Genomic DNA, 14,771 nt, shown 5'->3' on the forward strand with positions numbered 1-14,771 from the left:
ATGGGTCCCTCCATTTTGTGGTGTGTGACATGATGGCCCATCATTCTCAGAAAGTCTTTGCTGTCACTGGTGAGACAAAAAGTCGATGAAAATTTATTACTTGACATCAGTAGACAGCACTCTTCAGGTTAATTGCCATCAAGATTGTTTAGGAGACGTCATCACATGGACAGAAATGTAGAAAAATCAAGCAAGTGATTGAAACCAGCAGTCTGCCTGTGGTTATTTTGGGAGACTGATGGTGGGTTTGGTTTGTAAACTCTGGGGGCAGCTAAGAGAATAGAAATGGGGAGATTAAAAGGATAATTTCCAGTCTGTCTAAGACAGTTCAATCTATCAAGTGAAGATATTCTTCTGTGCCTGGTGTGCTGGTAGTTCAGGATAGATTGTAAAAATTTCAAGGCAGTATCCAAATTCTTTAGTTCATTTCATAAATAACAACTTTTATGATATATATTTGCACTAGACATCCATGCATGTAGTCTAGTGGAATTCACCTCTGGAATTTAAAGAATTTTAATAGGACTGTGTTATTGAGCTAAACCTGCTGTCTGATGAAGTCAGCAGAGACAGTGATAAATACAATATCTAATCTGTATTAATTACTCATGTGTGATTGCTTTCACTCTTTTCTCTTGCATTTTTTAATATACAGCACAATTCATGGGTTTAGGGTCAGCAGGTTTAGGGCAAACTAAAACAGTGGAGAAAACTGGAGCTAAATTTCTCTAATAATGCACCAAAGAAGCCAAATGGAAATTGATGTGAAATGTCAACTTTCTTAATGTGCATTGATAAAATGTCAGCGAAGTCAGATGACTCCAGCAACTGTATCCACTCAGGCTGCAAACAGCAGAGCAAGGCTGCATCTCACAGTTTGTTTTTGCTGTTGTGGATCCATTGCTGCCATGATTACCTGGGGAGTTTCAGAAACTACACTTGAAAAACAAGATATTATTTTTATAATAGTGTTTGGGAGAGAAAAAAAGAATGTTTAAAATATTTGTCTCCAAGTTTTCAAAGCTGTGCTCTGATGTTTAAGCTTTGGACTTGACAGGCAATGGTTTTTGAGCCCGTGCTTTGTGGGAGGGGAGCATGTGCTGGGGAGGGTTGGATCCATGACAGTACTTCCCAAAGCTTGGTTAATTCAGTGTCCTTTGAGATGTCCTAGTAAATATCAGGTGGATGTGCTTTACAGAAGAATATAATTTTGTTTAGAGCCTACTCAACTAAAAGGACTCTCTCCTTGCTCAGTTTTCACAGAATCACAGAAACAATTAGGCTGGAAAAAACCTATGAGACTGAGTCCAACCTGTAGCCCAACACCACCGTCTCAAGCAGCCCATGGCACTGAGTGCCACATCCAGTCTCTTCTCAAACACCTTCAGGGATGGTGACTCCACTACTTACCAGGGCAACCCCTTCCAATGCCCAATCACTCTTTCTGTGAGGAAATTCCTCCTGATGTCAGACCTGAACCTCCCCTGGTGCAGCTTAAGGCTGTGTCCTCTTGCCCTATTGCTGGCTGCCTGGGAGAGGAGATCAACCCCCACCTGTCTGATCAACCCCCTCCTCTCAGGGAATTGTAGGGAGCAATGAGGTCTCCATGAGTTTTCCAGGCTGAACACCCCCAGCTCCCTCAGCTGCTCCTCACACAACTTGTGTCCCAGACCCTTCATCAGCCTGGATGCCCTTCTCAGTGACCAAAGCCTTGTTTTGCTTCCTTTACAGCACAGGGGAAGGGTTTCTCGCTGTGTTCACGCTCCCTGCTCTCTCCACAGCCTGTCCCCCCGGGACGTTCGGCAGAGGATGTGCCGGTGTCTGCAGGTGCCAGAACGGAGGCTGGTGTGACCCCGGCACAGGGCAGTGCCACTGCCCACCCGGTGTGCTGGGCCAGCTCTGCGAGGACGGTACGGCTCCAGCTCTGCCTCAGCTCTCCACTTCTCCCCCCTTGATCCTTTGTTTTGAGTAATGAGCAGAACAGAGGGTGAGAAAAGCCGGTGGCTGGCGAGGCTGCGCAGAGCCCCAGCTCGGGTTTGGGGCTTTGACCTGTAGCCACTGATGCCTTCCTGTGTTTGTGCACTCCAAAGGTTGCCCAAAAGGTTTCTTTGGGAAGAACTGTAACAAACCATGCAACTGTGCCAACAAGGGCCACTGCCACAGACTGTATGGAGCCTGCCTGTGTGACCCCGGGCTCTACGGCCGCTTCTGCCACCTCAGTAAGTCCCCGGTGGTTTTGAGATCTGATTGATGTGTGCACAGTGTGACAGTGTAAAAGATTCTAAGGGGGCTGGCAGAAAGGAAGGAGAGTGACTTTGTGCACAGTCAGGCAGTGCTAGGATAAGAAGGAATGGATTTGCTAAAAGAGTGAAGGTTTAGCTTAGATGTTAGAAAATTGTTCTTTGCTATGGGGCTGGGAGGCCCTGGCACAGGCTGCTCAGAGAAATTGTGGCTGCTCCACAACCCTGGCAGTGTCCAAGGCCAGGTTGGACAGGGCTTGGAGCACCCTGGGATAGTGGAAGGTGTCCCTGCCCATGGCAGCGGGTAGAAGGAGATGGGCTTTATGGGACCTTCCAACCCAAACCCTTTTGTGGTAAAATGATCAAGACTTTGGGTTCTGCAGTAGTCTGGGAGTAGCAGGACAACAGGAATTTTGAGATGTGCCAAGAAGCCCCAGAAGCTTCATTAATCTTTTTCTCTAGTAATTAACCTTTGCCATAAGGACTGAGATTTACTGATGCACAAAGGTGAGGATTATAGGTGGGGTGAACAGGCTAACCTTAGGGTTGTTGCTGAGGTTGGGATGTGGTTGGAGCTGGTTGGTGACTGCTGATGGGTTGGAGTGGGAGCTGGGGAACAGGGCTGGCTGGGACAGGATGAGGATCAGACATTAGACGGAATAAAAAGAATTAAAACAAAAACTTTGCAAAATAGATGATCGAATTTCTTTGTACTTACTGTTTTTGTTAGTAAAAATCTGTGCAAGATCAAAAATATTTTGTTTTATTTTGTTTTGGGTTTTATTATGAAAGCTTTTGTCTTGGAGTGCACCCAGGTTTTTTTTCACTTGGAAAATCAGCTGAGTTTGCTTTGAAATGTTTCTGGTTCTTGCATTCACCACGTATTGCTTGACATGAAATGAATGACCCAGCACAGGGATCATGTAAACTCTTCTTTTACCCACCCACACATGAACAGGTGCTGCTGTGGAACGGGGGTGGACTGGCTGGAAGCAAAACCGAGCTTTTGCTTCTTGCAGCGGTTGTGTTCTGCAGCAGTGAGCAATTTCAGCCAGCTCCTGCATAATTACAGAGCTGATGCTTCCTTTTCTTCTGGCTGCAGCCTGTCCCAGGTGGGCCTTCGGCGCGGGCTGCTCGGAGGAGTGTCAGTGTGTGAAGGAGCACACGCTGGAGTGCAGCCCCAGGAACGGCTCCTGCACCTGCCAGCCTGGCTATCACGGCAAAAAGTGCCACAAAGGTACCACCCACAGCCAGGTTCCCCACGTCTGCTTCTTCCTTTGTCCCAGTAACTTCTCCTTCTTTCTCCCATCTGCTTTGTTTGGCTGCTGCTACTCATATATTTGCATCCTACTTATGGTTTTGTGGGGTTTTAACCCTGCTAGGGTTGCAGAGTATTGAGGGGAATAGAGCTTAGGAATTTGAGGTGTTTCAGTCTGGTCAAATGACAACAGAAATCCAGAACCTAAATACTAATACAGCCTTAAGTAATGAAGATCATATGAATTTTTATTTCTGTGATTTTTTGACATGGTCAGTAAATAAGTGGAAAAATCTGTGTTTTATGGCAGTGGGGTGATCTGTAAACAGGTTCAGTAATGCTGCCTTTCCTTCAGATTTGCAGCTCTTTGAATTCAACTTACTCTTTGTAGCTTTTGGGGGTAGTTCAAAGAGAATTGTATCCCGCATTCATGTTTGCATGTCTCAGTAGCCCTTTCCAGACAGCACTGGAGTAACACAATAAAGATTCTCCCTTCAGATTTTTCTCTGGCCAGGCAGGACTGTGTTGGATTTATGGCAGTAATTCTGGTGGGTTTGGTAGAGAGCAATAATGACAATATTTAATATTTTATCATTCTTGTTGATGGGCTGAGTTCTGACAGGGAGCGTGCCTTGCCCAGCACTGGCTGTGCACCAAAGCAGAGAGCAGCAGAACTTAGACATCAAAGAAGAGAATTCCATAATGTATTTAATTGAATTCATCCTCAAGTATTCTAATTGAATAAATCTTTAAGCATTCTGCCACTCTGTTTCTGGGTTACATTTATGCAGTAACCTCTTTGAAATGTAAGCATGTATTAAGTATTTACACTTTGTTAACAACACCTCTAAAATGTACATTATAATATATTCTCTGCAAGGTTCTGCCAAATTATTTTCTGATTTTTGTTCATTTCTTTTAACTTTTCCTTTTTCTCATGCATGTTCTGTATCTGCTTCTATTTCCAGAATGCACTCCGGGGTTTTATGGGTCTGGTTGCAAACTGAGGTGCAGCTGTCCTCCTGATGTTCTATGTGATCCTGAAACAGGAGCCTGCAAACATCCGTGTCCAGCTGGGTTTCATGGAGAAGAATGCCATTTGTGTAGGTACTCACTGCATGTTTCCCTGGGAGACACACTTGGGATGGGAAAGCTTATTCAGAAAACAGAGGTTCAGAAATAGAATTTGCAGATAAAGAGGTACATTTGTTGTTGATTCGAGCTGGCAGTTCCCCGCTGAAACCAGAGTGATATTTGGAGCCTGGCAAATGCTGTCTCTCTTTGTCTCTCTCTCCCTGCAAAGGTCGAGGCACAAGGCTGAGGCCAGTTACTCAAACTAACATTTGTCCAGGTAACAATAGTTCCTTTTAAAGCTTCAGGCACAGATTTTACAGGGCTCTGCTGCAGTTCATTTCAGACCAGTTGCTCAGACACTGCTGCTAACACTGATCGCTTCTACCAGCACAGCTCAGTTTAAAATTGGTGGCCGTGGTGCCTCCTGATGTCTTCAAAATGTTCCTAACCATGACTTTGGGGTTTTTTTGTCCAGCTTGTCAGCCTGGCAGCTTTGGGATGGGCTGCAGGCAGAGGTGCAGCTGTGGAGGAGCCCCGTGTGACCCGAGGACAGGGCAGTGTGTTTGCCCAGCTGGGAAGACTGGTGCTACGTGTGAGCAAGGTGTGTGAGGTGCTGGACCAAGGTAGGGAGTGCCTGGCTTTGGAAGGCATGATGGGAAGTAGAATTTGTCTGTTTCCCAAACCAATAAACAGACAAACTGTGATGGAAATTGGGAGAGAGCCCTTGGTCTCTCTTTAGCTGTGTTCTTGTGTGCTGCAGGTTAATGACAGGGCTGACAGGGATGTATAACAATATAATGTAACAATCCAGCTCAGTGTTACTATTATTTTTAAATTCTTCTGGGTAACAGCAGAAATCTACAACTGTCCTGAAACAGAAAATGTCACTGGTTACACCTTGTGTGCTTTTTCTCCAGATTGCCCAGATGGCCAGTGGGGACCAGACTGCCAGAACTCCTGCGAGCCCTGCGCCAACGGGGGACAGTGCAACAGGGAAACTGGAGCCTGTGACTGTCCCCCTGGCTACACTGGGCCATCCTGCTCTGCCAGTAAGTCCTTGCCTCAGCCTTCCCCATGAAGAGAAAGTCAGATTGAAAATTCAGGTTACGGTTTGATTTCTGCCTCCTTGTTCTTTTGTGAGATAAAGCACGCTGATCTGAGATTAAGTGCCCTTCATCTCCAGGAATTCCCCAGGTTGGATTTGACGTTATTTGTGGGAGGGAGATTGCAGATAAATGCACATGATCAGCTAAACTGCATCCCAAATGGATGTTATCATTAGACCTAATTTATGGCAAGCTGTACTTGGAAATACAGTATTTAACAGCCACACCACTGCTGGTGTAATTCTGGCTGTTTGGCAAGAGGTGTGACCAGCTGGCCCACGGGGCATCATTCTTGAGTTATGTTTGCAGCAACACTCCTTGGTGTAAATCATTTAGGATTAAATAACACTGAAGATGAGGGAGCGGTATCAGTGCTATCCCTGCAGCCAGAGACCATGGGAATACTTTCAGGGAGCTGTTCTGTGCTGCCCTTCAGCCTCTGGGTGTTAAAAGGCTGCCTGAGTGTGGCTGTTGAGCTGCACAGAGGCTCTCAGGACAGCTCTGCTTTATGCAAGACCTTGGTGGTGGCACATTTTTAATTCTTTTTAGTCATAAAGTGGTTTTTCAGGAAGGTTTTCGTCCTCTGAGGAAACAGCTTGATACACAGGAGTACCCAAAAGTCACTCAGGCTATTCCCACATTCCAGGACTCAGCCCCAGACAGCCAGGGTGCAGACCCCAGATATTTCTGTGTTACTGCTTTGATTCCTGGGTTCAGCTAAAGCCTGTTTTAGGGGGTGAGCTGTCGCTGTCTGTTCGGGAAGATGGGTCTGTGGCCGGGCAGTGAGCTGGGTGAAGTCACAGCCTGTGTCTGTTTCAGCCTGCCCCGATGGGCACTATGGACAGAGCTGCCGGTGGCTGTGCAGCTGTGGCAGCAGTGCTCAGTGCCACCACATCACTGGAGAGTGCTCCTGTCCCCCGGGCTGGACTGGCCACGACTGCAAACAGCGTAAGTCAGGGCACACGGGACCTTCTGGGGACTGCGCGTTTGCTCTGTTTGCTCTTAGTTTATTACAGTTTTTTAATGTAGCTTTGCTAATCTTACTGCTTCTGAAACTGTGTGTTTGTGGGTTTGCACAGCCTGGGTGGTTATAATCCTTCATTATCCAGGTTCAAAGCGTTGAAATAGATGGCTGATGAAGCGCAAAGTATTGATATAAGCTCTTATTTCAACACTATGGATCCCTTTGCCCAATACCATCTGTCCCGTCAGCATTTTGACTGACAGACAGTTTTGTTTTTCATTTTCAGTGCAGATTAGTTTTGAGATTAATTCTCCATTTCTCATTTTATTTGGGGGAGATTTATTCAACAAGTGAGTGGCATGTACAGTCGTGTGTCTAAAGGTCACTTTTTAACTTGGGAATATAAATGCTGTGAAAAATTCTGTTCTCTGGAAGAGCAGAGCATCCTTCTGTTGACTTTAGCATCCCTCTCCATATTGGTGGCTGTGTGAGAGAGTAGATTTGCCCTTTTTGGATGGCACCATATAAATGTGAAGCCATCCTCCCTCTTCCTGTGACACATCTCTTCTGCTTGATTCATTGTGATGTGTCTTGCAAAAAGCCAGCAGAAGACAAACCTCTTTGCAAACTTGATCTTATACACATAAAATCATTTAATTGGCAGTGTTGCTAGCAGCAAGTTTTGCACCTGACCTCTCAGGCCCTGTACTGAAGAAAATGCTGGGAAAATCTGAAGTTTCCACCCATATGTATATTTTAAAAATCAAACCAGTTGGTAGTGTGTAGAGCCACTGAGATGGCTTTTGATGACTGCCTGGGCTGTCTAGAGAATTGAGAGACCATGACAAAGGAAAGCTTTTATTTCTATTCAGGATAAGATCTGAGAAAAATTGTTTTGCAGTGGTATCTTGGTACAGCAGCTCTTCCAGCTATTGCAGACCAGGCATTAAACAGATTCCCAACTCCAGAATCAGGTTTCTGTTGCCCTAATTGGCACTTTCATCTTCATCCTTTACTGGAAAGAAAGGACATGCTGTGGTACATTGGTGTAATTGTGTCAGTGCTGTGTGATTTTAAGATGAAAGCAGTAAGTTGCTTTAACAAACATTGTGAGATTCCTTTGTGTCCATGCTGCATTTCCCAGTATTTTGGGGAAAGCATGGAGGGTGCTCCCAAATCTATGTGGTTAAACCCATTAACTAATTCTGGTTACGCAGATTTTTGTTGAGTGAGTCAATAGCTGGTATTTTATTTCCATGAAATTATAGATTTGTGACTGATGGGTGTGGATTCACAGCATCACTAGGTTGGAAGAGACCTTTAAGATTGAGTCCAGCCCGTGCCTTAACACCACCTCAACTAAACCATGGCACCGAGTTCCACACCCAGTCTTTTTTTAAACACACCCAAGAACGGTGATTCCACCACCTCCCTGGGCAGATAATTCCAGAACTTTATCACTCTGGATAAAGACAAGAGTGATATCTTTATCACTCTCCAGCCACTTGAATGTGCCACTTGAATGTGCCTTCTAGAGGAACCCCTTCGAAGGTTCTGTCCCAAATTTGTCCTAAATTTGTCCTAAGGACACACCCTTTCAGTAAAAAAACTTTTTCGTAACATCTAACCTAAATTTCCCTTGGCCCAGCTTATGAATGAAAGGTTCTGTCCCAAATTTGTCCTAAACCAGGACACACTCTTTCAGTAAAAAAACTTTTTCCTAACATCTAACCTAAATTTCCCTTGGCCCAGCTTATGAATGATTAGTTTTATGGCTACAAATTATTAGTTTTAGGTGGATGGGACAATATCTGCTCGTGTCCAGAAAAATGGTCTTTATTTCCACAATTTGCGCCTGCGCTGCAGCTGGGAGTTCAGTCCCACAGCATTTTGTGTACTCTGTGCTGTCTCACGTGGAAGTGCAGCAGGGTTTGGGGGTGGTGCTGGATGTGACCCCGTTTCCTTGGCAGCCTGCAGCAGCGGCCGCTGGGGCCGGGACTGCGCCAACTCCTGCGCCTGCGACGGCGGCGACGGCGGCTGCGACCCCGCCACGGGCACCTGCTCCTGCCAGCCGGGATTCACCGGGCAGCACTGCCAGCTCCGTAAGTACCCACCTCCCCAGCATGTGGGACTCCCAAAGCCCAACTCCCAGATCCCTGGAAGTTGTGTTTTCCTGGTCGTTCCCCGCAGGAACGCTCCCCGGGCTGTTCCGCCCCTGCGCTGCCCCACGCTGCGCTCTCGTGTTTCAGCAGGGTTAGATGCTTTTCCTAATTGGATTTCCAGAAAAGGTATTTTCAGCCTTGTTTTGGATCCAGCAGCTATTTTTAGTGTTAGGATCTCTTGAGAGGGATAGGATTGATGTGTATTTGGGTTGTGGCATAAGAGTTTCCGTATTGGTTTTCTTAATTCAGTTTTAGGGCAGCACTTACCCTTCGTAAGTCTCTATTTCAGGTCAGATATATAGAAATACTTCACATGTACATAACAGAAGGAAAACAGGAATTTGGAGTCCTGTATTTATTAACAACAAAAGTGTGCAACAGTCTTATCAGAGGCCCATGACCCTCACCTTAACATTCACCTCTAACTGAGGTCAGTAGCAGACGCTTCAAGCATATGAAAACAGGCTCACAGTCAATTTCTCATATGTCTCCCCAGGTACCATCAATTTCTCATTCAGGAGCTTCATGAGACAGAAGCAATATCTCTATATTTAATACTGCTTGATTTTTTTTTCCAATTAATGTGCCTATTTTCTTTTTCATTTCATGCAAGCATTTGGAATCCACTTCATCTTGTGGCAGTAAGTTGCATAGTTAAGCTGCTATTACTATTATTATTGATTATATTGATGCTGTTAAATAAAACAAACATTTTATCTGCTAGTTTAACAATCTTACTGTAGCACAGATGTAGCTACCAGAGTCTCAGTAGTGTGGGCAGGATTAACTGCTGGTGTCACACAGAAATGTCAAAACAATTAATCTGGAGCCATGACCTAAGACAAGAAAGCCTGGAAAGTTGATCTTGCAGCCCTTGTTGCTGTTGGCACAGAGGGAATGGAAGGACAGTGTGTGGGGAGGACCAGCTCCCAGAGAAGAAGCTGCCAGCTCTGCTTCTCTTTCACTCTTGATCTCTCTCAAAATAGCATCTCTGCAGAGAGAGTGGCCAAATAGCTGCTTGTAATCCTCGCTGGGATGGGAATCAGTGAAGCCATTGCCACTGGCAACATCTGGCAGACCCTAAAGTTCTTTCTGTGGGCTTTCTGTTCAATTTAGTCTGCTTTTTACCCCTTTTTGTGCATGTGTGTGTGTATATATATACATATGTGTATATATATATTTCAAATTGCACATATATATATATATATGTGTGTGTGTATGCACAAGATTATGAAAACCATAGTTCTTCCCATAATTTTATGCTGCTTTGGAGGTGAAATCTTCACTATCCCTGGATATTTCCCCTGTTCCCCAGGCATCCCTTCCTTCTCCCTGCAGGTTGGGCTCCTTCCCCTGGCAGGAGCTTAGGTTCTCTGTCGGGGTGGCTGGATCCTGACACGCATCACAGCAGCCTGTGCCTGCTGGAGCAGGGGCAGATTCTCTGTGCTGTGGACTGTGAAATCATTTGTGAAGTGCTCTGACCCTTTGCCATCACCTTGAAAAGCCTCAGCTCTGGGCTAAACACCTGAAGGGAGCTCTGCTGAGAGCCCCACACCTCTTGCTGCACTGCAGCACCATTTCCCTTGCACAGATTCTCTGAAATTTCAGCTGAAAAGGAAACATGGAGAAGGATCAAGCTTTTAAGGCACAAGTGCACCTTTATGTATTTATTTGTTAAACAGTGATGTGCAACTTTGGGTAGAGGAAGGGATTTTACCTGTAACTACAAAAAAAACTAGATTCTAACATGCATTTAAACAAGGTCACATTTTTTGACTCTTTGAAAGCAAAGAAATACTTAAGGTACCTTGCTCTTCTCCCAGCTCCTCTGTAAGACACACAGTTGGCAGAGTCACTGAGCTGCAGGAGCAGCTGAATTCCTGCCAGCTCCAATCACTGCCCACCCATGGCACCAAACAAACAACACCAAACCCACCCCCCTATTCCAGACATGGAAGAGGAAGGGATTTTACCTGTAAGTACAAAAAAAAACCAGATTCTAACATGCATTTAAACAAGGTCACATTTTTTGACTCTTTGAAAGCAAAGAAATACTTAAGGTACCTTGCTCTTCTCCCAGCTCCTCTGTAAGACACACAGTTGGCAGAGTCACTGAGCTGCAGGAGCAGCTGAATTCCTGCCAGCTCCAATCACTGCCCACCCATGGCACCAAACAAACAACACCAAACCCACCCCCCTATTCCAGACATGGAGCTGTCTTTGAGGGCTCTTGTTTTCTGTTCTCTCTGATTCCTTCCAGATTGCCTGAAAATCACTTTGTTGCTGTAAATGCTAAATCATAGACTTCTATAAGAGATCTGGCAATAATCTCCATAACTCTTTTAGAGGGATGTTCACAAGACCTTCAAACATGAGTAGAGGCCCTGTAATACTGTATTTAGCCAAGTCTATCTCTGTGTTTCAGTCTGTCCAAAATATCCAGTGTGAATTAGGCAACTGGCCCTGGTCTTAATTGATTTTCCTATAATCCTGGAAGAAATTATTTTCATTCTCAAAATGTTTTCTTTCTGCTGATAGCAAGTACCATGCAAATCTTTTAAAACTCCTCACATTAACTGCTGTGGAAATGTAATTGTTAATCTGTCCCCCAGATGTAATGTTTTCACATGAATCTTTCAAAGCAGAGCATGAAAGTGAAGTGTGCAGCATTCAATTTGGAACTTTGTGAAGGCAACCAACACATTTCATCTTTTCTCCAGCTTTCTGGAGAAAGAAGATTTGCAGGAAAAGAGAGGAGCTTCTCCCCTCACAGTTGATGAAGTCCCAGAGGAGATGTGCACATAAGCAACTCCAGACCAGTGGGCACAGTGTCATCATGCAGAACCTGTGAAGTCTCAGGCTCTGCAATAGAAGGTGTTCATTTTCTGTGCAGAATTTGGTCTTTCAACACTCTGGAATTTTTCTAAAATAGATCTTAAATGTAGCCCAGCTTACATGAACCTCAAGGGGAACACTCAAATCTTAGTTTGAAGCCGTTACCTTTACACCTTGATTATTTTGGAAATAGTCAGATTTCCCATGCATGTAAAAATTCCCCATTGATCCCTGATGTGCTCTGGCATTAAGCCATCCTCTGGTTGTGATTCCTGTGCTGCAGGGTGCCCGGAGGGGAGCTTTGGCCCAGGCTGTGAGTCCAGCTGTCAGTGCCAGAACGGAGCTGCCTGCGACCACGTCAGTGGAGCCTGCACCTGCACGGCGGGCTGGACAGGAACCTTCTGTGAAAAAGGTACTGCTGATCCCCCTGATCCCTCTAGGATTCATGGAGAATTTGTTCTGGTTTTTATTCAGAGAGCAGGTTTTACAATTGACAGCATTGGATCTAAATGAACCACTGAACTTTATTGGAAGCCGATCCTGAAATGTGAACTCCTAACTCAGCAGAGCATCGTGCTGGGTGCCAAATGTTGGGCACGTGTTTTCACATGGTTAAAATTAGATATATGCTTAAGGCTTCTGCTTTATGAGTCTTTGTGAAGACTCTTTTCAAGCAGGGTCCCACTATTCGAGCACTGAGCAGGGAAAAGCTTGTTCAGCCTTATGCTTGCTTGTTTCCAGTGCCTTCCTGAAGCAATTTCAAGAAAAACATGGATGTGTGCATCATCTCTGTAGAACTCTTTAAGAACAGATTCACTTCTGACTTAAATAAATCCAATTCTATTCTATCTAATCTTCTATCACCTAGTCATTTGGTAAGGTGTTGGAAAGGTTGGACAGGATTCTTTAGCTACATGATGGTGAGTCAGTCCGTGGCATTATCACAGGAGGTTGCTTTCATGCTGCATCATTTTGCAGATTTTTTTTGTTTTAAAAAACACAAGAGAAACAACACAGGGCCATTCAGGCACTGTGAAAGTTAAGTGTAGGTGATTGAAGATTCTGCAAATTATGGTATTTGAACCAAAGTCACAACTATTTTGCATGGAAAGCAGCTTTATCAGCCAGTTTTAGCAGTGAGGATGGAGGGAAGTGACAGCACTTGCAGGCAGCTGCTGCCCTCTCATGGGAAGGAAGATGCTCCACAGCCTGACCAGGAGTGTGGCAAGGCACCCACGGGTTGGAGTTAATATTCCTTCTTGTTGTTTCCCTCTCTTTCTTATCAGGCACTATTATACAAAATAAATATTCTTTCCAAGGTTCTGCTGCGAATTGCACCTCGAAATTCATGGTGTCTCCACTATGTCCCTTTTAAATACAATTTAGCTAAAATCTAAATCTAAATCTACTGGTTTTTTTCTTTTTAATTATTGTATTTTTATTGGAAAAAAAATGAGGCAGTTATCTGTTTTGTTGTATAAATCTCTTCATTCCAGCAGGAATTATAGTGGGAACAAAGAGGCTAAACATCCTTTGCCAGAATAGGTGTGAGGAATATGGAGAAGACTGGGGGACTCTATTGGTGGGGAAAAAAAGAACAAATCTCAGCTTCCAAATCAGTCATGTTGGACATTTTTATCTTTTTTTTTAAATTCCTGAAAGAAGATTGTGGAGGGGAGAGTGAAATTTAGGGCTCTGTAAAACACCGTTTTCCGTGTGTTTTCTCTCAGGAAGGCAAAGTGTTTGCTCTCAGCTGACCGGGGTTACCTCTTAACTTAGGAAGTTTCAACCAGAACAGTTTGGCAGCTTCCAAAAGGCGCCGAGGGAGGAGAACATGTGGGTGGTTTGCCCTTGGTGGAACCTTCTTGGCACCTTCTCTCGGAGGAGCTGCAGCGCTTCTGTTTGGAGTGACTGGGAGACTGGCAGGGTTTCCTTCTGGCAGGGATGTGCTTTTTGCCGTCCTCTTGGCAATCCACCCACGTTGGCCAGGCTCTGTGCCTTGCAGGCAGAAATTCACATCGAGCCCTGGCTGCCTTGGACTTCAAACATCCTGCTGATGCCTCAGCCCGTGGCTGGGGAGGACTGCTCCGTCGTCACAGAAATGTTGGAACTGAGACTTTTGCACCCTTCTAAGTTCGAGGTCCTGGGAGAAGACAGTCCCTTACAAAATGGGATTTTGATTGATATTAATAATTAATATCACCCCTGCACAGCGAGGGTGTTTGAACCTGCAGTCGTTGCTTTTGGTGTTTTGCATTGTGGCAGCACGGGATCTGGATTCAAGCTGAGACTGCAGAAATCCTAAAATATGCCTTGGGATTTTTAGTTTTCATTTGGAGAAAGTTTCTTCCCATTTTGTTGGGAAGCTGCTGTTTCTTTTCATTAATTTGCTGCCTTCAGTATGAATTAAGGCTTCATAGGCATAGGTACCCCTGTTGCAAAACACCACTTCAGTGACCATTTCCAAGCTTATTTGTCACAAATTTCCATAATCTCTTATTAATATTTATTAGAATTGGTAATGTAATCTTAGTCCTTGCTGAATCTGAATGTATCTATATAATCTGTCAGTAATACAGATAACAGCCAAAGCCACACCATCCTCATCATCATCATCACCCAGCAGCACAGGACAGTTTCCAAGCTCACTCATAGCAGGAGACACTTTTGCTCCAGGGCTGCTGTTTCATGAGACCTTGCTGTGAATTATTCAGGAGCTGACTGAACTTCTGTGCTCTGAGCCACAGGATGCTGACAAAAGACCTCACACTCTGCAAAGTACTTTTGTCTGTCCATCAGCATCTCAGTTCTGCTCTGCCCTGAGTCACCTTTGATCAGCTGCTCTTCATCTGGTACCACTCAGTGGTGCTGCTGCCTCTGCAGTTGTGCTGTGGTCACATATAATAATGATGGGGAAGAATAAAGCCATCAAGACACTCTCTGAAAGAAAATTAGACGTTTCTGAAGGTGCTACATGCCTGCTCCGTCTTTCAGCCCTGCTCAGTGCTTTGTGAAAATGAACCTTGTGAATCTTGTGAGTCTTTCAAAGGAGTTTCAAAAGCAGCAAAACTGTTTCAGTTACAGAGTAGGTAACGATTGCAAATAAGGCTGAAAACAAAATAATCTACAAAG

The 14,771-nt window shown here is 44.8% G+C and overlaps 1 protein-coding gene across 1 annotated transcript in view; it reads left to right on the forward strand.

The window, feature by feature from the left end:
- Positions 1–14,771, forward strand: part of LOC121336602 (multiple epidermal growth factor-like domains protein 6) — a 184,462-nt gene that overhangs the window by 142,962 nt on the left and 26,729 nt on the right. The window contains exons 15-23 of the mRNA XM_041405927.1: positions 1,782–1,910; positions 2,091–2,219; positions 3,343–3,477; positions 4,467–4,601; positions 5,048–5,173; positions 5,490–5,621; positions 6,498–6,626; positions 8,613–8,744; positions 11,923–12,051. Of these exons, the coding sequence (XP_041261861.1) occupies positions 1,782–1,910; positions 2,091–2,219; positions 3,343–3,477; positions 4,467–4,601; positions 5,048–5,173; positions 5,490–5,621; positions 6,498–6,626; positions 8,613–8,744; positions 11,923–12,051 (1,176 nt within the window). The remainder of the gene's footprint in view (positions 1–1,781; positions 1,911–2,090; positions 2,220–3,342; positions 3,478–4,466; positions 4,602–5,047; positions 5,174–5,489; positions 5,622–6,497; positions 6,627–8,612; positions 8,745–11,922; positions 12,052–14,771) is intronic.

The sequence above is a fragment of the Onychostruthus taczanowskii genome, unplaced genomic scaffold (assembly GCF_017590055.1).
Source record: "Onychostruthus taczanowskii isolate IOZ18803 unplaced genomic scaffold, ASM1759005v1 scaffold24, whole genome shotgun sequence".
Taxonomy (NCBI): Eukaryota; Metazoa; Chordata; class Aves; order Passeriformes; family Passeridae; genus Onychostruthus; species Onychostruthus taczanowskii.